This window comes from Opisthocomus hoazin, chromosome 2 (assembly GCF_030867145.1).
Source record: "Opisthocomus hoazin isolate bOpiHoa1 chromosome 2, bOpiHoa1.hap1, whole genome shotgun sequence".
Classification (NCBI taxonomy): Eukaryota; Metazoa; Chordata; class Aves; order Opisthocomiformes; family Opisthocomidae; genus Opisthocomus; species Opisthocomus hoazin.
Window position 1 is genome coordinate 87754880 of NC_134415.1, and position 20336 is coordinate 87775215.

Consider the following 20336-nt stretch of genomic DNA (forward strand, 5'->3'; position numbering starts at 1 on the left):
GATATAAGTGCTGTTTTTGATGTTGGAAGAAATAATTATAGATGAACCCTATGGAAGATGATATGGAAATTTTGTAGAGAAAAAAGAAAACTTTCTTCTTTTCTTTTTTTTTTGCTTAGGGTGGAAAAATTCCAGTGAGATGGACAGCTCCAGAGGCCATCCAGTACCGCAAATTTACATCAGCCAGTGATGTGTGGAGTTATGGAATAGTTATGTGGGAAGTAATGTCTTATGGAGAACGGCCTTACTGGGACATGTCAAATCAAGATGTAGGTTATCCTTTGTCTGTTTGCAAGCTTGTGTGTGTTAGAAAAGCAAAAATTACATATTGTAAACACATACATATGTGTTTAACTATACATGCATAAAATGTTGGTTTGGAAATAAGATTTATCAAAATACTGCAGGATTCTCACAAAATGAAAAAGTTATCAAGCTTTCATTTTTTACATAAATCTCTAAATTGTTCTTCTGCCATGTGGACATTGTAGGTTTCCATCCTGAGTATCAAGTAAAATTGGAACATCAAAAATAGTAATATGTGCACTTTATTACCTTTAAGCATATAAGGAATTAATTTTTTTCCAATAAACTAAGGTTTCTGACCTCAGAGCTATGATTAAACAGTTGAAAAAAGTTGTTAAAAATCTGAGTGGCAGTTAATGACCTACTTTGGCTTTTTCAAGTTAATTATGCTGATTTAACAATACCCTTGGTTTGCATAAAATATGATCCAGCAACAGGTCAGTAGTAACGAAACAGATGGGTGTTAATCTTGATTTCTGACAAAAGTATCTATTAATATAGAAAGTACACAGGAAAAAGCCATGCAGGTGAGAAATATGTCAGAAAGAGTCTCATTTAAAGTTCTTCAGGTCGGGGGCTTGATTTTTTTTTTTCATTAATATTTTATTTTTTGATTGAATGATCGACATCAAAGTTGAAAAAAAAGAGATAAAAGTGTAAATGATGAGTCAGTTTGGCACAGTGCAAAGTTGTTAATATTTGACAGGTCTCAGTGTCAAAGATTTCATGGACTGTCAAAATATGGGCAAACAAGTCCTTGGGGCAGAGAAAGAGAAATATTTACATTCCCTAGACACCCAGTAGAGTTTCATTTCTTTTGACACCTTCCTGCTGTACTAGATTCAAACATAAAAGAAGTCTGACAGGAATATAACAAGCTTCAAAGGCAAACCTTACCTATCTTTCAGGGAACAATAAGGAAAAACTTCTAAATAGGGTAGAAATTTTGGAATCTTCATGCTTCTTGTTGGATTTTGAAAAGTATTCCCTCTATTGAAAGCTGCAAGTAAAATGCATAAATGAACTTTTTTCATAAAATAAGTTCATTCATGAATGAGATCATTTTATTATGAGATCATAAGATCATTTTAGAATCATCTTATGCTTTCTTATCCTGCCCTCAAGGTTTACAGCAGTTTCCTGCTATTTTACTTTACACATTTTTATTTTTTCCTTAAATCCAAATGAACTTGGCTAAGAAATTGCCACTTCTTGCAGTTTCATCTCTTTTTAGCATCTTAGATAATAATCTTCAATAGCACATAGTTAAAAGATGCATCAGTTGCTTAGTAAAATAATTTCAAATATTTATTCTTATATGCTGTGGTCTTCAAGACTGTCCTCACAAAATTTACACACATCCTACCAATCCCACAAGTAAAACTATGATGCAAAAATTTGGAATCATCTTATGCTTAGTTATTTTTTCTCCTTCACAGTTACCAATAGGAGTACTTAACTGGACTAAAAAATGCTAAATATCTCTCTTCTAATTTTGTATACACAGTCAGGCAGTTTATATATCTGAAGTGCATCATTTTGCCTAGAAGTGCATGTAAGTGTAGTCGTACACCAGATCAGATCTCCTCAAAAATATGTCTTCCTGACTTGGGATATTTAGATGGCATTTCTTTAATTCTGCCCCTCTTCCTCTAAGTCATTGTTATAGATTGATGGAGGATAAAAATTTATGTTGTGATCCCATTTTAAGCGAAAGTCCACCTTTTAGCAGCGACCTGGAGCTAGGGTGCACCAGAAGAATACTCATCCTACAAGCTCCCTGCAGAAGCACAGTGGGCTGAGTACAGATGATACAGAGAGTGCCCCCAACTTCTCTGAGTTGTGGGCTCCCCTCAGCTTAGTCCTTGCTGGTAACAGTAGTCCTTAAACCGCTGTACTTTACCCTATTCCCCTGTTAGACTGTTGATGTTCGCTAGTTCTTGCTCTCGTTTAGTTACTGACCCTGTTGCAGATTAGTTCTTCAGAAAAGTGCAAGAGATTAGGTTTATGTATTTTTTCTTTCCTCTGCTCCTGGTTTTATTACCATTACTATGATTATTAATTTGTATTATTATCATATACCCAGAAGCAGAGTGATAGCGTTATATTGTCCAATTACTTGTATTTAACACCTCGTTGTTGGCAACCAGTATATGCAGTGAACAAACCTGGCCCTCTTCTAATCTACTTTATCTGCTCGGATAGCCTGATTGTAATAAAAGCATGCTTGACTCTTAACAGTATTCCCTTTTTCTCTTTCTGCAGCAAAAATGGAATTTGAAAAACAAATTTTGGGAAGGGTAAATAATATAAATCAATTCCATTAGCAAGAACTCCAGCTGTGCTCTCTTTGTAGCTTTGCTTATTTAAGAGAAAAGTCATTTCCTGCTTCTATTTCATTATCTCCGAGCACTGATTTTTAGAACACCACCCCTACCTTTCTTAGCAGAGTAGACATTTGTAATACCTTTCAAAGTGCCCAAGTTTTTTACAAACTTTTTTTTATTTAAAAGAAACTTTACTTATCAATATTTTAAGATTTTTTTTCAATGTTTTGGATATTCCCAGCAATTTCATCCATCTCTAGCTAACTCATGATTTTGTATTTCCCAGTTTCATCCTTCTTGCTCAGAATGCACATCAAAGAAGCTGATACTGTGGTATCCCCAAAGCTTTTTAAGAGTAATATCATCTTGCTTCCCACTTCTCTTCAGGTTCCTCAGATCTTAGTGAACATGGAAAAGTCCTGTTCATGACCCTTTCATTCATGTTTTCACTGTCCCTTACACCGTTGGATATAGTCTTATCTAAATAGTCTGCCAATTCTAAGTGTCTTGAATATTTTCGTGGTTGTGTGGCTGTTACCTACTTTTTTGTTCCTCGTTGGTTGTCTCTGTGTTCTGACCTCTTAAGCAACTGCTTCATTTGTAGTAAGTCATATGTAGAATGCACCACAGGTTTAATATCTTTTACCTTTTTGAAAGTCAGAAGTTTCTTCATTACTTTTCATCGCACACCGGTTGTCCCATACACACTGTAGCTCATTTTTCACTTTTATTCCACAGATGCTTCTAAGCGTAAGGAGCTGTTCTTTTGTTTTTCCGCTTAATGCTGCTCTAAAAGATATTATATTTTACTTTTAATGTTTTCTTTCCTACATGGTACTGTTCTTCCAATTTCCCTGTTCTGCACAAATCCCCTCTCCCCACCATGTCTGATGGATAACTTCACTGTCCCTAAAAGGTCACCACACTCATTCTTCAAGGTGTAGATATTACTGCAGGAATTGAATATTTCTCAGTCATTTTTGAGTTGTAGCACAGTACTGCCGTTCTAAATGTTCAGGCAGAAAGGTGAGGCCCAGGGAGATGAGGCAAATTCGCTGAAGTCAGAAGGATATTCTGTGACACAAACCTGCAGTAAGTGCCCTGCCACTGGGCTATGCCTCCTCTTTCCACAAAACTTAATTTCTGCAAAAGGTTTTGATAAAATTGTAGATTTCAGCCAGCTTTTTGAAGGTCGTTTTGTGTTATTTGCAGTTCTGTCTACTTTGTAGCCCACAGTTTTTGTACTTTCTCACATAACCTGTGAAATATATTCTATCTGAGGTTATTATTTTCACTAAACCTAGGATATTCACCAACTTATTTATCATACCAGATCTACTTCCTAGGACTACATCCAGAACAGCTTCTGATCTTGCTTTCTGTACAAACTGAGGGAGAAGACAGTCCTATACACTACCCTTCAGCAATAAGCACCCTTCCTTAGCAATTCTAATACTGCTATGTCAGTCAATGTCAGTATACATGAAATCCCCCATGAATGGTGTTTTAGCCCTTTTTCACAAGCCTGCCTTATCTTCTTTGCTTCCTGATGTGCTTTCTTATCCTGCCCTCAAGGTTTATAGCAGTTTCCTGCTATTTTACTTTACCTATTTTTATTTTTTCCTTAAATCCAAATGAACTTGGCTAAGGAAGTCAACGGGTGGGTGTAATTCTTGTTTCAGACATTTATGGTCTCCTTTGGTCATATCGTCATTTAGCAGCATCTCTTATTTAATCTAACTTGCTGCTTAGGTGATGTATTAAAATACCATTCAGCCAGATCTTCTCTTGCACGTGGCACATTTCTGCTACTTTATCATAAATATAACATGGCTAGACATAGCATACAACTTTTTTCCCTAACAATTTCTGTCTGCTAAATATTTTTCTTGGATCCTTTTATAATACCTTCAGGCTTTTTGTATTTTATATGTGCATGCATAGATCCCTATCCATTCACAAGTCAGTTGTTACTTCTACCACACACTCTTTCATAAAAGCCTTGGGGCAAGTAATAATGCTTTCTGAAATAACTACATTTATCAATCTAGCTGTTACTCCCTTGGTGCCTTTAATTGTTGTTCCCCGCTGCTCACTTGGCTAGGTAATATTATATGTTCTGCAGATACAGAACAATATGCTTAATAAACCCAAAGATAAAGTTGGGGAAATTATTTGAAAGCGTGAAGGCTAGTGTCAAAACAACAGACTCATACTTTTGCAAAACTGATGGAAAATTTTAAGTTATTGATTTTTTTTTTTCTTTTTTTTCTTTTATTTGTTGAACTGGGCAGCAATATATATTCCTTAAATAACCCTTGATGAAAAATGATTAACTGTGTTGGCTACTAGGTTATAAAAGCAATTGAAGAAGGCTACCGTTTACCAGCACCCATGGATTGCCCAGCAGGACTGCACCAGCTGATGCTAGATTGTTGGCAGAAGGAACGCGGTGAAAGGCCGAAGTTTGAGCAGATAGTTGGTATTCTGGACAAAATGATTAGAAACCCAAATAGCTTGAAAACCCCGCTGGGAACCTGTAGCAGGTAAGAAAAGCTTTAGTGTGTGTTCTTGTGATGGTGCACATGGCTGAGTTCTGGATGTTTTACTTGGTGGCTGGTTCGAGTTCACATTTACTCCATGTGTCTTTCAGTTCCTCCTTCCTTCTGTTCCCTGTTCTTCCCTTCCCTCATTTTCCCTTCTTTATTACCACACTGAACAAAGCCAAAAAGGACTTTCTGAAAAAAAATAACCCAAATAAAGAAAGTAAATATCATGGAACTAACACATTTCTCAGTAAACTACTGCCCGCTCATCACTTTTTCCACTTTTTCCACACTCTCACCACTGCTAGTCTTTGTTCTCCTTGTTTCTTAAAATTCTGAAGTCTGGAGGGAAAGGATCATTGTCTATTGTAGTTTTATATGATGCATCCCTTGCCCTGGGAACTGCTGTGATAGATTCTGTGATTCTGTGAAATAGTGATTAATAATTCCCATGCTCAGTCAATGTACTTTGACATGTTACACTCTAGAGTTTACCTTTCATTTTCTAGCTTTAACTCCTTTCAGTAGTCGCATCTCATTGTATTTCATGGTGTAGCTTTTAATGGCTTCTTCGTAATAAATCTCAGGTGGATCATTTACTCATAGTAATCTTTTGATCTGCTAGCTAGATCACTGCACTAGGGAATCAACTGGCTTGTGTTCTGCTCCCGGTTCTTCTGCTGACTGATTTGCTGTGTGATCTTGAGCAACTTACTTTGTGTCTCTACTCTTTCCTTGTCTTTGTTTTGTCCCATCCAATTGAATAATGAGAATAACTACTACTATATTTTCTAAGATGCTTAAAAGAACAGCATCTTTATTTTACTCAGCAACTTTAGTTGCAGCTGCTGTCATGCTAGGTAATAAGGTTGATTTTCTGTTGGTAACAATAGTCCATTAGGCTGATTTTGCTCACTCTGACCTTTCATCTTTTAAGTGAATAAGCTTAGGAAGTACGTATTGTGAGCTACAGACTAGTCAAGAGCTATTCACAGAATAATATAAATTGTGTATAAAGACCTATTACTTTCTAGTCCTGACATTTTTAATACCCCAAACTTATTTGACTCTCCCCTTGCAAAATAATCCCTGATGTTTTACTCTCTTTGGAAACAACTTACTTTCCTTTTTCCTTCTCCGTAGACCAATTAGCCCTCTTCTGGACCAGAACACTCCCGATTTTACCACTTTCTGCTCCGTAGGCGAATGGTTACAAGCTATTAAGATGGAAAGATATAAGGATAATTTCACAGCAGCAGGCTACAACTCTCTTGAATCAGTTGCCAGGATGACTATTGAGTAAGTTAGTACTGGGCATGTTTAACTTGCATTCAGGGAATTTCTAGGTAAACTAATATACAATGTTCAACTCCAAAACTTTACCCTGAGTACCAGCATGGTACCTGGGGGTAAGCCAGCTGGTTTAGCAGCTGATGATGTTATTTTAGAGCATCCCATGAAAGGGTAACACTGCTACCTATATATGGCATCATTTTTTCCCCTGCTTTTGAGACTAATTGAAATAACACCTAGGGGCTAGAGTTTGAGGGAGAATGTTGCCCATTTCAAAGTATGTATATATAGGAAAATAACAATTTTGCCTCCACTACCTAAGTGGTACCTTCTTCCAGACGTGTGCTAGGAAGATGTGGAATTTACTTCTAATTGGCTGTGGGCTGTCTGTATCCTGCAAGAAATGACTTTGTATTGGGATGAAAGTCTATAGAAGAAAAATAATTTTCTGAAGGCAAGCATGGTCTGTATTGGTACTGCCATGTTAAACAGGTCTTCTTGGTACCCTGCAAACAACACTTGTCCTGGTGGTTGCCAAACACACGTAATTCCTCTTACAGAGATCAGTGGTTTTCTAAACAAGTTTCTAAATCATATTCTCAAGTTTGCAACCCTACTCTTATCTGCCTGGTATCACTAGGGGTCTCAGCCTATAGCTTGGGAACTGTCAACAGAGCCCACAAGCTTCTATGAGGTCAGTAGCACCGGTAGTGGTGGAATTGAAACAGCTGCTCCTCTTCATTTGCATGATGGGTATGGGTCAATATGCAAACAGTTTCTCTAGGCATCTCTTAAAGAAGCAGAATACGATCCCCAATATCTTGTATTTATATGTAACTTAGTCCTGAAAGCAACCCGAAGTATATTACGAGAGGTGTCTCTTTTTTCGGGTGTCCTTAAAGGCCACAACAAAAGATTATCATAGTACAAAACGTGCTGGCCTCATTCTCAGATGTGGAGACACATGCCGTGTAATTACATGACACTTGCCATGTAATTACACTCCTTACTAAGAATTTGAACAGTGCCTATATGAACTTCACAGTACTGAGCTAATGTTCCAGTGTAGCTTCACTGTTAGAAACCTGTAGCCCAGACTACTACATAGCTTTGACTCACAGTTGAATACCATACAATAGCAGTCTAAGTTGAAAAATTAACAATGTACGCATTTATCTTCCCCAGGGATGTGATGAGTTTAGGGATCACGTTGGTTGGTCATCAAAAGAAAATCATGAGCAGCATTCAGACTATGAGAGCACAAATGCTACATTTACACGGCACTGGCATCCAAGTGTGATAGACATTTCTCCCTTATGAGGGAGGTGACAGACTGAGAGAACAGCACTGGCCTTCAATATATATGAAGTGCTGCTAGAAGACACTTGATTTCCTGGGTCCTTCCTGCAGTGAATAGAAGAGCTACAAGAAGCACCTACAGACTTGAACTCCTAAGTGCCACCAGAATTTATGAAAAGGGAATTAGGATCCACCAGTGGTGGCAAGGAAAACAGCAGTGACAATAAACAAAGTACTACCTGAATAAACATACAAACACCTTGAGCTCTCTAACCTCCTTTTTATCTAATAGACTTTTTAAATGTACATAAAAATTTAAAAAGAATATATTTGTCAGATAAAATCATGATATGATTGTTGAATTCAACAAAATATTTTCCTTAAATCTGTGATTTCTGAATCTTTTTTTAATTATTTGTGTTTATTCTTCATAAAGACTTTCTTTTAGTATGATGTTTATATCTTTGGACCTTTTTAGTGCTAATTCTATGACACATTACTACACTGGGTACCTCTGAAGGATCATTTGAATTCCTAGAGATTTAAGAAGCATGACCAAGCAATGTATGTCTGTCCGAACTTTGGTATCCTTTTGTGCCATTTACATTTGTTAAATCAGCACTGTATTGACATGGCTAGCTAATTGGCAGGGAGTCAGGAAAACGCAAGTTGCCAAGAGCTCTGATATTTTTTAAAGAATTTTTTAAGATTACACATATGCTATCTTTTAAAAGAAAATAAAAGAGAAAAAAAAAAAAAAAGAAAACAGAAAAGAAAAGCAATAATGACCCCTAAGTAGTTCTAGGCACTTTTAGCAAATTGTTTGCAAGATTATTTTAATGCATTACAGTTAAAGTGAGATATATTCAAAGATGTAGATCTACAACTGTAGACCTGCTGAGACACTTCATTGAATGGACAAGTGATTGTAGGAGTGTCTCAGAACATGGGTGTAGTTCTCCAGTGTTACCTAAACCATTTAATCTGAGCACATCACTTTTTTTTTCAATACTCTGCATTAGCAAATCTGAGAGAAATAGCTAGCATATATTTTATATGAGTTTAAGCCGTATGCAGTCCAGCTGTCAGAATAAGGACATAGATTTTATATGAGAACAGTAGAGCATGAGTCAAGGGGCAGTTCAAAATTTTCAGGTTTTTTACAAGCTTTTGCTGCTCTGAACAAACATGCATGTGTGTGATCACACAGACAAAACTGTCATTCATCAGGAACATAGATGCAAGAGTAGTTGCTCAATGGAATATCTTTTTACAACATTTACTTATATATGATTTTTTTTATTAAAATATTTTACTACCATAAGCAATAATGAACAGTGTCTTTACAGAGATTGCAGGAATGTATATGAGCCAGAGAGAAATGCTTCAAAAAAAATCTGAAAATTGTGAACTACCCCAGCAATGAAATGCTGTACTTCCAAAGAGAATTGGGCTGCTTCTATTGATTTTGATAGAGAAAGATCCCAGGGATCAGTCATAAATTGGTCTTGTTTGATAATGTGGGCATCCACACAAAAAAAACAAAAACAGAAGAAAATCCCTGTAAATGTTCCTTTGTAAAACTTGTAAATTTTATTTATACTGTCTTGTTTTGTACACACATTTATGTGTAGTGAGCTCTGAATACATTGAAAATGCACTATATTTTTCTATTTTACTTGCAGAGCATCACAAACAAACATGTATATTCAGTGCTACATAATGTGTTTTCCCACATTTAGGACCAAAGATAGTTATCAGAAACTGAAATGCATCATTTTCCCCCTCCTTTTCCTCCCCCTTTTTCGATGACTGTACAGTGTTATATTTGTTATTTTATTTATTTGTTTCGTTAGAAAAATCAGTTTGGTTATACTAAGTTTTTGTCCTCCCTGCCTTTGTTGAAGAAAATCTGTAAAAAGCTTTTAACTAGCATAATCCCGTTACATAGACACTTCCATTTGTAATCTTTGTAATAGACTGTAAATATATTTTTGGAACTATAATGCAATGTGCATAAGGGTTATTTTTCAGTGTCCATATATGATTGTTTATACAATTCACAGCACTTTACAGTCATGCTGAGAAGCCTAATTTATTGCCTGGATTTGGGCAGAGTAAGGAAAAAAGGTGAATATTCTTATTTCATATTAGATTGTCATTCACTAGAAATTGAGTTATTTTCATGTATGCAGCCCAAGATGGTTTTTTAACTATTAAAATTAATTTTCTAAAAATGCTGTAGAAGTAAAATGCAGAGTAGACTGCACACCCCATAATGAAATTAGTGCACACAAGCACTTGGCCAAGGCACTTCAAGTAACCATTGGAACACTCTTAATTAATAAACCTCCATCTTGTGTTATGACATATAAAAATGCTAAGTGCCTCACTACTGGGGTGAGCATCTGTGGGCAACTGCACAGGGTGCTTGTCAGTTTTGCTGCTGCTTTAGGCACCCAGCTATGAATTTAGGAGTCTAAGTTCAGACACCCGCTTCCCTATAATCTTGGCTGTTGTTTCTAAGGGCTTAGTGATTAAAGGTGAGAAGCAGCAATGCTGGTATTGCTGAGAACCCACGAACCCTAAATGCAAGAGAGTTGAGGCCAGGCTTCGCCTTTAGGACTCGTTCAATACTCTGAAGCACAGAGGGCTTGAAGCATGTGTGGTGACCTGGGCTCACACATGTGGAAGTGAGGGCCCTAATGCTATTTCTTCCGTATTTTTCCTTGTTTGATTTAAGCTACCTTATTTGAATAGTAAATGTACTTTAGTATTCATCTATACACCTTGACTGCCTTAATGTTGCCACAGATTGTTACACATAGAAAAGTGGTAAAGCAGACCCAGAAAGCACAATAGCTATCAATACTCCTAGCGTATCTATCTGTTCAGAACGTTACTGCAATTTAGAGCACATGCATGTAAATGAATTTGTGACTGGTAGAACAGCAACATATTCATGTTGATTGCAGTTCCCCAGGTTCCAGGAAAACATAGTCCAGTGTAAGAAAAATAAACTGCCAGAGGATGTTGATGCTCATGGGAGGAACTGAAGAAAAAGTTCAGTCGGAGGGAGAATTCAAGGCTAATTGATGAAACAAAGCAATTATCTCAGTTCTAGCTTAATTTCATTGAATTTGGAAATTGTACATCACTAAAGAAAACAGATTATGAGGCTGTCAATGAGGCTGATCTTTCTTGGCTTTATCCATCTACAAACATCTAAAAGAGAGATGCCTAAGACAAAGCAGGATGAATCTCCCTCTGCGAATGCTTATCTCCATTACCTATAGAGGGACCCAAGATGATTAGCTTAAATTAGGCATCTAATGTCTAGATAGTTAAAGTTAGGTGAGGTGATTCCTACCCTATGTGTCATTGGCTGCTACAGTTTCCCCCGTAAGCTGAGTGTTGTAGAAAGGCAGCTCTTCCACTGCTAGGATGTCCCAGAATGTATTCAAACTGGGCTTTATCACAGAGAGGTGATTTATTTTTTTTCATTCACAGATTTGTAAAAGATGATCTAAATGCTGTATATGAGTATTAATTCTTAAAAAAAAATGTGATTGTTCTGAGGAAGACCTGCCTAGTAAATTACAGTTATTTAATACTTTAAATAATCAGAAATATTTGCTGACATACTGCTTCAGTCCAGAGGTTATGTGATCAGATATGATAGTTGCTGTTTGAAAAAAAATGTTTATCTAAAGCCTTGTCATGTAAAAATCTCCAGGAGGCAAAGATGCTTAAATATATCTCAAATTGAATGTTGCCCTTAATATCGCAATAATTGAGCTCTGTCTGTATTATTCTCCATTTAAAATGAGATTTTTTATATTTGTTTAAGCTGGAGTTATCTGGCATCCACTGAGGGGGTTTGAAGAAATGATTTTAAATTAAATTTGCTTTTCTTCACTAGTAGTAATACATGGTAAATAGTATCCACTGTTTTGAATATTAAAAAAACTATTGCTTTAATGTGGGAGATGAAGGGGTGTATTTTTGTTTGGTTGGTGGTATTTTTTTACATTTAATGGTTAGTAGTTGAAATAAAAAAAGATAATAATTTGTCCTTAACTTTCTAAATAATTAATATATAGCAATTTTGAGAATTACTTAAATTCTGCGACTTTCAGGTTACTACTGAGACAGTGATTATGTCACTACTGCCATGACACCAAGCAATGCCAAGACACTCTGTCCCACGGGAGGGTTCAGATGACTTTCTGTTGCCCAGCAATGGCATGAAGCAGTCCACTGGCTGTGTGCGAGAAGGCCAACTCAGCCAAAACTGGGTCATTTCACCTTCTAAAAATGTATATGTGACAAGTTAGAGCTAACACATCCTTAATGAATTACTTCCCTGCATACAGTTAGAAACTGATATGCTCATCAAATGCATTTGATTTTTTGGTGGGTTTTGTTGGTTGGTTTGTTTGTTTGATGTGACAAGTGACATTTGACATACTTGTGGAAGAGAAAAGTTCCCAGACAAGATGACAAGCCCAGTTAAAGAAAAGCACAATAAAAATTCTTGCCCAACAGTAATTCTGGCAGCAGGTGCTACAGGGTTATTCAGGCAGTTGGTGCTATGATTTGCTGAGCAACTAGCACAGCAAGGTTTCTGCATGTTCAGTACCTGTTAGGATTGTACTTCTGATGGATTAACGTTAACTGATATGTAGAAACAGTTCCCCCACTAACTTGGGATGGACTTGCAGATGGTAGATTTGGGGTTCACAAGACTACTCAAAAGTCTTAGCCTCAAACTGATTTCTAGTAAAACAAGAAATTCTGGGCAGCAGCCTATATTTTCTCTCCTTTTCCCTTAAGGGTTGTCAAACCTAGCCAACAATTACTTTTACACAGAAATCTTTATTGTTTGCATAGTGCAGCCTTCTGTTTACTTGGGAATAGGCAGTTCTGTAATTAAATTTCCTGCAGAAAGGCCTGGGAAGGAATGATGGGGGGGGGGGGGGAGGAATAAAAAATTTGGGGAAAAAACCCTCAAAAACAAAGACAGAAAAACCCAGTCCAACAAATGACCTGTTAAACTCAAAGTATGACCGGGCTCACGACTTTTGTAACATATTCCACATCGGAATTTGAAGAATATAAGAGATTAAACCACAGGCATAAAATCTGCAATATCCTAACAAAAAAGTAGTGAAGGAATGCAAGTTACATTTGTGGGAATTTTTTCCTCTCTGGATTTGGTTTTGTGAGATTTTTAATTTAGGATAATTAACACACACATTTAGAGTAAAGTGTGCTGGGACAGGCTAAGGGACAAAATTAGTGCACCTATAATATCCAAAAAATTCTCAGAGCACTTTCAGGGTGAGTAAGGGTCAGGCAGCTTGAAAGTGAAAGGAATCATGTGGATTTTATATGCTGTATATATGTTATATACACAGACCGTGTAGGTTATGTGCAGTGAGATTATGAAAAATTAAAGGTTAAAGAGGAAAGCTCTCACTTTTGTACCTGGTGAAAAGTCAGAAGATGGGAGTGAATGGAAAGAGTGGAGTGTGACGCCATTCAGAATGTATGAGTCTAAGTCATAGGGCTCTGCAAGACATTGCTGGCAGCGGAGTTAAGGAGTGTGGAGATTTTTTGTTTAAGTAAAGAGGTACTGTTAATAAAATATACCTAATAATGTAATGTGGAGTGGTTTCAGTACTCTGATTTTTCCTCAAGCCAGATTGGAATTTGTCAAAGAAACTAAATTGAGACAGATGGGAAAGCAACTGGTAATATATAGCTCATTCAATCAGACTTGAAAGAGACATGAAAGGAGAATTTTACATTAAAATCCTGAAAAATAGAACATTTAACCGCTGATACTTACTCTCAGAAGGTTTTAGAGTAGTTTTCTTTATTTTTAGGGTAATGATAGCAGATTTTAGCACTAATACAATACAAATTGCAAGAAATTAATGTCTAATTAGAGTAACTAAAAAAGAATGACAAGTCAAAAAATAGTTGATGTCTTGATAGACTTCAAAAAAGATGCGATACAGCATTGCAAAACTTGTGTAGCCAGCCAAATGAACCTTGGATGAAACAAGATGTAATGGCTAGAGCCAGAAGAGCTAAATCAGGAACAGAAAATCTATTCATTCACGGACCAAGGCTTTTACATTTAATTGAACTAAATAACCAATTGTAGAACTATGCTGCTAATAATAATTAATACTAATGATGAAAAACTTACAACTTAGAGGTCATCTGATGAATCAGAATACGGCTAACACTGAAAACCACACTCAGTACTTAAGCCATAGCTATGCCCAAAGACTTATATGAGCTACTGGCATTAGAGTTCCATGACTCTGGGTATTTCAAATAATTTATAAACTGGAGACATTATAGCATCAAGACCATAAGTAAAGCCTTCCTCTTTTGTGCCAAAAAAAACCACGAGAGAACTCCGAGGAGTCTGTAAGGTCTATGAAGTGCAATAGAAATTATCTTCTGCTTAATTCCTTAGAATTACCAAGAAAAAAAATGAGTTTATCTCTTACACAAAGAAACAAACTTCGTACTCCAAAGATGCTGTCTCACTGAGAAGAAAAATCATCCAGTAGTTTTACTAGGACATCCAAATCTGGCTTGAAAAAGGCTAGACTGAAGAATGATTGATAGAATGAATCCATGTTGATCCCTTGCATTTCATGTCTGCAGGAAAAATATTCAGGCAATTCTGTGGCTATCATTCAACCTGTCTTACTATGCCAGCTTCCACTAGCTTCCTGAAGGGCTGCATATCTGTTTTTAAGATGTCTGCTGTTTCGATTTCCTTTCCTCAGGGACCTACCAGCCTATGCCAAGAATGCATGTGTATCTTCAGAGTAAGAAGGTACAGGCATCTCAGATTAGTTCTCTCTAAGGCATTCTTTTCAGTCATAGTTGTAAATTAAAGGTGTTCTCTCACTGAGGTTGCACATAGTAAATTGCATGAGAAATCTGATTTGCCCTGGAATAAACTTAGTAAAATCATACAGATATCTCCTGAAGACCACTCAGAAATGGCAGTATGTGAGTGGTGGTTAAGATTTTGTTCAGAAACTGAAAAATGTGGGTCAATGGGAAGTCTGTGTGTGCAGCTTTCACACCCTGTAAAACATTCTACTTACCAAAGTATGGAGCTTTCTAGGTATCAGATATCCTGTCAATGAAACTAGTCCACAAATGCAAAATCTTGGAGTCCATAAGAATAAACAAATAAGAAATTAATCCTGGAACAGAATTAGACCAAGACTTTACCATTTATTGTTTGTTCTTGGCAGTGCTGGTGCTTCCATGTGGGGTCAGTGGAAGAGTAACATGAGTCCAGACAATAGAAAATGAGAATGGATTTGGGTGGAGAGAGGGGACTCTCTGGGTGCAAAAGGAGAGGCTTGAGGGGAGGTGGTGGACCTATGGGTGACTTTGGGAAACCTTTGTATTTCTCTTTTTGGATCTCTGTGGTGCAGAGCCCTTGCCCTAAGCCCATTTCATCCCAGGTCTCTCTCCCAGTTCTTATGCTCAGGTAGCTATTTAAATACTTCCCTATATTACTCTATATAAAATAAGTGTCATCTTCTGCAGCAACCAGTGTTTGTACCCTTATGGGCTGCTGGAAAGGAAGACAGGCTTAGATCCAAATCTAGGCCACTATGCCTACAGGAAGAAATTGGGCCAGCAAGGCACTGAGATGGATTCCTAATGAGGATTTTCCTTTAATACTACTGGATGTCAGTACTGTGGACAACTGATTGATTGGTATTGTGGAGAGAAAGGCTGCACCGTAGTATATAACTTCCCTAAACACTCCAGTTCACCCACTGTCAAAAGGAGGAAAGAGAGTCAGGTAAGAGAAAAGAAAAAATCTTTCAGGCATTTCTTTGTAGTGCTCTTTTCAAGAGAAATAATTGTCTCAGTGCCTACATTGTCGAAACTTGTGTAAGAGGCAAACCCTCTTTGACACTTCCTACTTGCTGCCAAAAGCATCTCAGATAGACTGTGTGCTCTCTGTTGCAAATCTCAGTCATAAGCTGCCTCATCTCCAATAAAACTGTTTGTCTAACATGGGGGTGTACATTCCAGTCCTCCAGACACTATCTTTCTTGTGGTAGTTGCTTTGCTATCATAACACCCAACTCCCTCTGCAGATGTCCAAGTTTGTTTCCTTGTGCAGAAATGCCTCTGGCTTTTGAGAGATATTTCCCCAGCCATGAGGAGGGAAACTATTTTTTGCATTATACTCTACTTCTGTTTCTCCCCAGCTGACATTAGTCATTAATACTTACCTAGCAGCACCCATGCTTCACTGGGAGGTAAGTAGAAGATGACAGTGAGGAAGGAACATTTAGTACCCCAGCAACAACAAATGCAACATCTATCTATGACAAATAAAATCTGGGTCACAGAGATCGCTCCAAGTGACCTGCACTCGAAGTGCAGAAGTCATTACTGTTGGTCAAAACAAAATAAAACAAAAACAAAAGGGGGCGGGGATAGGGGGGGGGGGGGGGGAGTGAAGGTGATGCTGAATACAGAACAGCTGAATCATCCAGGCTTACATGCAAGCTTCCCAGTAACACCAATGATACAAACTAATGGAATACGTTTGAAATAATATCCAAATCTTTCTGTTGGCTAAGAGGGAGCTGAAAGGCAGAAACCAAAACACCTGCTGAGGGCACTATTTCAGGGCAGAGGGAAGAAAGAGTTAACTTATATGATTTTATGCTCCCCATAATGAATGGAGAAAAAAATCTCATTCTTTTATACTATTATAAGTCTACTTCTTACGGATTTTATGAAATGAATATAGCTGGATTAATGAAAATCATATGGAAACTAATGCTTTACCTGTGTTATCTGCTTCTGAATTATTTGCTGAAAAACAATGAAGATAGTCCCTAGAAATATTACCTGCTTTCAGAATAGCAAAGTATCTTAATAATTGTGAAAAAGGAAAAAAAAATCCTTGTAAAATAAGCCTTCAAAGCAGCTAATACCATTTTTACACTTGCATTTTGAAACAGGATTGTGAAAAGCTGTATTTTTTTTTTTTTGTTAACATCAGATGCTGTGAAGTTATTTAAATTTAAAATCATAGAGGAATGGCTATTATATATTTAATAATGCTTTTACAAGTGGTTGCATGATATTTAAGGAGGAATTTTCAGGTCTAAATTAACAGTGCTTCACTTTACGTAGCAGAGAAACAGAAACCACGTATTTTAGAATACGCTATGCATCTGTACGCCTGTTGTTAAGCCATTGCAGCACACTTTTGCAAAACAGAATATTATATTTGGCAGTGCTTAGACCATAAGTTCTACTGTGTCATTGCTACCATTTTTGTATTTAAGGTCTTTTGATGGTGTAAGCCTTTGTTAGCTATGGTCAGTGATTACCAGTAAGCAAATGAACATGATGTAAATTGACAGAAGCCATTTTCTGAAAGTATGGACATATCTAGCAGAGGTGACATCCAGCTGTTCCTGAACTCACTCTATCTCCTTATCTAGCATAAATGCCACAGCAACCCAACAGACTGACTCCCCTAATATTTATTGACAGCTGAATTGTGGTTACCCATAGTTCAGGGCACATGGCTGACGGAAATGTAACACCTATCTGACATCCTTTTACCTGTGTTTCCAGAAAGCTCACCTTATTTTTCCTGTGATTTCATGAAGGGCCTACTTCTTTCCTGAGAAACTTTGCATATGTCTTGGATGAGAAAGGCATAGAAAGAGTAAGACTCAGTCTACAGCTTTAGGCTGTGGGAAGATGGTATAAGAAGGCCAACATAATACTTTAAACATCTGTGTGGGAAGGGAGAGACTCTGTAGGTGTTCATACATTGGCAAACACTTTGAGCTGCAGCTGCTTGCCTGGGAAAAGGTTGCTTAGGCTAAGCCTAATCCAAAATTACCTCTGAAATTCCTTCCTGCAGTGTACAACCTCTTCCTTTCCTGAAGAACATTTCCCTTCCAGAAATCCCCTCCCTCTTACTCTGAAATTGATGTTAAACCACTTGTATGGGAATGAGGAGACTGTTGTTCTGAGCAAAATGGAGTTTTTTCATGGAAGGAGTTGAGTGGCCTGTCTATGTCCCGGAAAAGCTAATCTCTTGGTCTGCAGGCACCACACTTTCCCATATCATTCTGCAATTACTCAACTTTTAGATAAATTTCATATCATGTCTTTGATTCTTTAACGTGTTTCCTCTTGAAAGGGTGAATTTAGGCACCTACTTTCAGAGAAAGTTTGGGCCTGTGAATTCCTGAAAATAGTTTCCTCAGGACATCTCCAGATCTACTGGTGGAATACATGATAGCATACCCAAGACACTCTGAGAACTAGTTCTATTGCTCTCTACAACTACCTGAAAGGAGGTTGTAGTGAGGCAGGTGTTTGTCTCTTCTCAAAGGTAACTAGCGATAGGACAAGAGGCAATGGCCTCAAGTTGCAACAGGGGAGGTTTAGAATGGATATTAGGAAAACTTTCTTTATGGAAATAGTGTTCAGACATTGGAATAGGCTGCCCAGGGAGGTGGTGGAGTCACCATCCCTGGAGGTGTTTAAAAAAGGTATAGATGTGGCACTTTGGGATATGGTTTAGTAGGCATTGTAGTGTTGGGCAGATGGTTGGACTTGATGATCTTAGAGGTCTTTTCCAACCTGTGATTCTATGATTCCTTTCTGTGGAAGTTATGGTGTGGTTGGTAACTTGTGCGTGTGCTAGTTTTGTCCCATTATTGACTACAGGTATGCCCTTGACGTGCATCAGAGACTGCGTAAATGAGTATTAAATCCAACTATACAGGTACCCCTACCAAGAACTGAAGCCTTATCCTTACCTCAGCAGGGCTTGTCATCTGGTTTATCCACTGTCTTTGACTGACCTTCAGTTTCTCCAAAGTGTTTTAAGTTTCGCTCTCTTTCCAGGGAGACAGAGTATCTAATTCAGGCCTGAAATGACACTGGACAACAGGGCAGATAAAAACAAAGCATTATGATAACGAATAGCTAGGTCATACAGATGCAAGGAAATTATCAAACCGATTCGCCGTGTGTCACACAGGGATCCTCATCTCACATTTGTGGGTGTTTCATACTTGATAGCTTGCACCTGGTCTCTGCTTCTGGTGAAACTAGTACTTGGCAGTGAGAACCAGGTGCAGCCCAGAGTAAAGCCGTGCCACAGTCCAGGGTATATGTACACTCTCAAGTGAATCTCTTGATCCAGAGGCCTTCGTCCTGGGGCTGGCCAAAAAATGTCAGTAGAGACAGAGCCAATATAAATGTAACCTAAGGTTTTAAATACCTATGCATCTAAGTGTATTTGTGACAACCATTTGCTTTTAACTTTGAGTAAATTCACATGTCAATCATTTTTACTAATTCAAAGACTTACTTGCTTTCAAAGTAGTAAAAAGAAACTGTCAGAATCAAAAAAGTCTTACTTTTGGAAAGGATTTCTCCTCAGAGTTCCATTTTTCTGCATTCTTTTCTCACACATTCCTTGCATTACTAGGGTTTCAAAGGGCAGGTGCGAAAAAAACTGATAGGAGTGAGATTTAGCATAGTTAATATGTATAATCAGTCCCTAAGACACTACACTAGAGACAGAAAAAAACATTCCTTCCCTCCATCAGATTGCTTCCTCTAGCTTTTTTTTTTTTTTATTAAGCCTGAGACAGTATGTCTATTAATATTGTCAGATCCTCTTCTCAGCACGTCATAAAACATCTGCTCCCATTTTGTCCAGTTTGGTGACAGAGATCTATGGTATGCTACAATGTATGAACAATGCTCTTCTCTTCAACAAGTATCTTCCCTTTGATTCACACTGTTAAATAATCTAATCCATGTGCTGGAAGGACAGATAAAACTTTGGAATCAACTATAACAATATTGGTTGTTATGGCAGGAGGACAGTCCTCTGCTGATTTGTTTTCCTTTAGTATTAGTGTTACATTGGCTTGTCTCGAAGTCTGTAATAAATTGCTTTTCTCTAAGTAATTTTCAAATAATTTAGTTAAGAGGTTGCTAACCATATGTAAAATAATTTCTGTTCAGTCCTGGCCTAAATCCATTAGTCCTAATGCTACATTATTTCAGTGATTTCATATGGCTAGCCTGTCACTAAATGTACAGTAAAATCCACATCTTTTTCTTTCCTTTTCTTTTTTAAAACCCAGGTTTTTTTCTGGCAACACAAGTAACATAAACATTGTCTTGAGGTGCCTAATATCATTTAATGACTGAGACAAATCAGTTAAAATGTTTTACAAGATTCTTCAGCAATACTGAGAACTTCTGATACTATCAGGCTAAAAGAGTCTACTTTATTAGTTTACAGGCTAGAATTTAGCTACCATTTGTATGCTTTTCCAGTTAAGCAGAGTTTAAATTGAACACACCCATTCCACTCTTTTCCTGATTCTCTGAGTTATCTACATCTTCTCCCAGTCCTTAATTTTATCCCCAGACACCCATCTGAAAAACTACACCTCATTCATTTATGTCCTTTATTTCTAATACTGACATTGTCAAA

General features: G+C 37.4%; 1 protein-coding gene across 5 annotated transcripts in view; it reads left to right on the plus strand.

Moving 5' to 3' along the window:
- The window catches only part of EPHA7 (EPH receptor A7), a 175342-nt gene that overhangs the window by 147222 nt on the left and 7784 nt on the right, over positions 1–20336 (plus strand). For 2 of the 5 annotated variants that reach the window (XM_009933317.2, XM_075414353.1), the window contains exons 14-17: positions 120–269; positions 4986–5179; positions 6323–6478; positions 7658–12681. In XM_009933317.2, coding sequence (XP_009931619.1) covers positions 120–269; positions 4986–5179; positions 6323–6478; positions 7658–7772 — 615 coding nt within the window. In that variant the 3' untranslated portion in view covers positions 7773–12681. Of the gene's footprint in view, positions 1–119; positions 270–4985; positions 5180–6322; positions 6479–7657; positions 12682–20336 lie in introns of those variants that run through there. The other 3 variants (XM_075414351.1, XM_075414352.1, XM_009933318.2) reach the window with 2 other exon arrangements.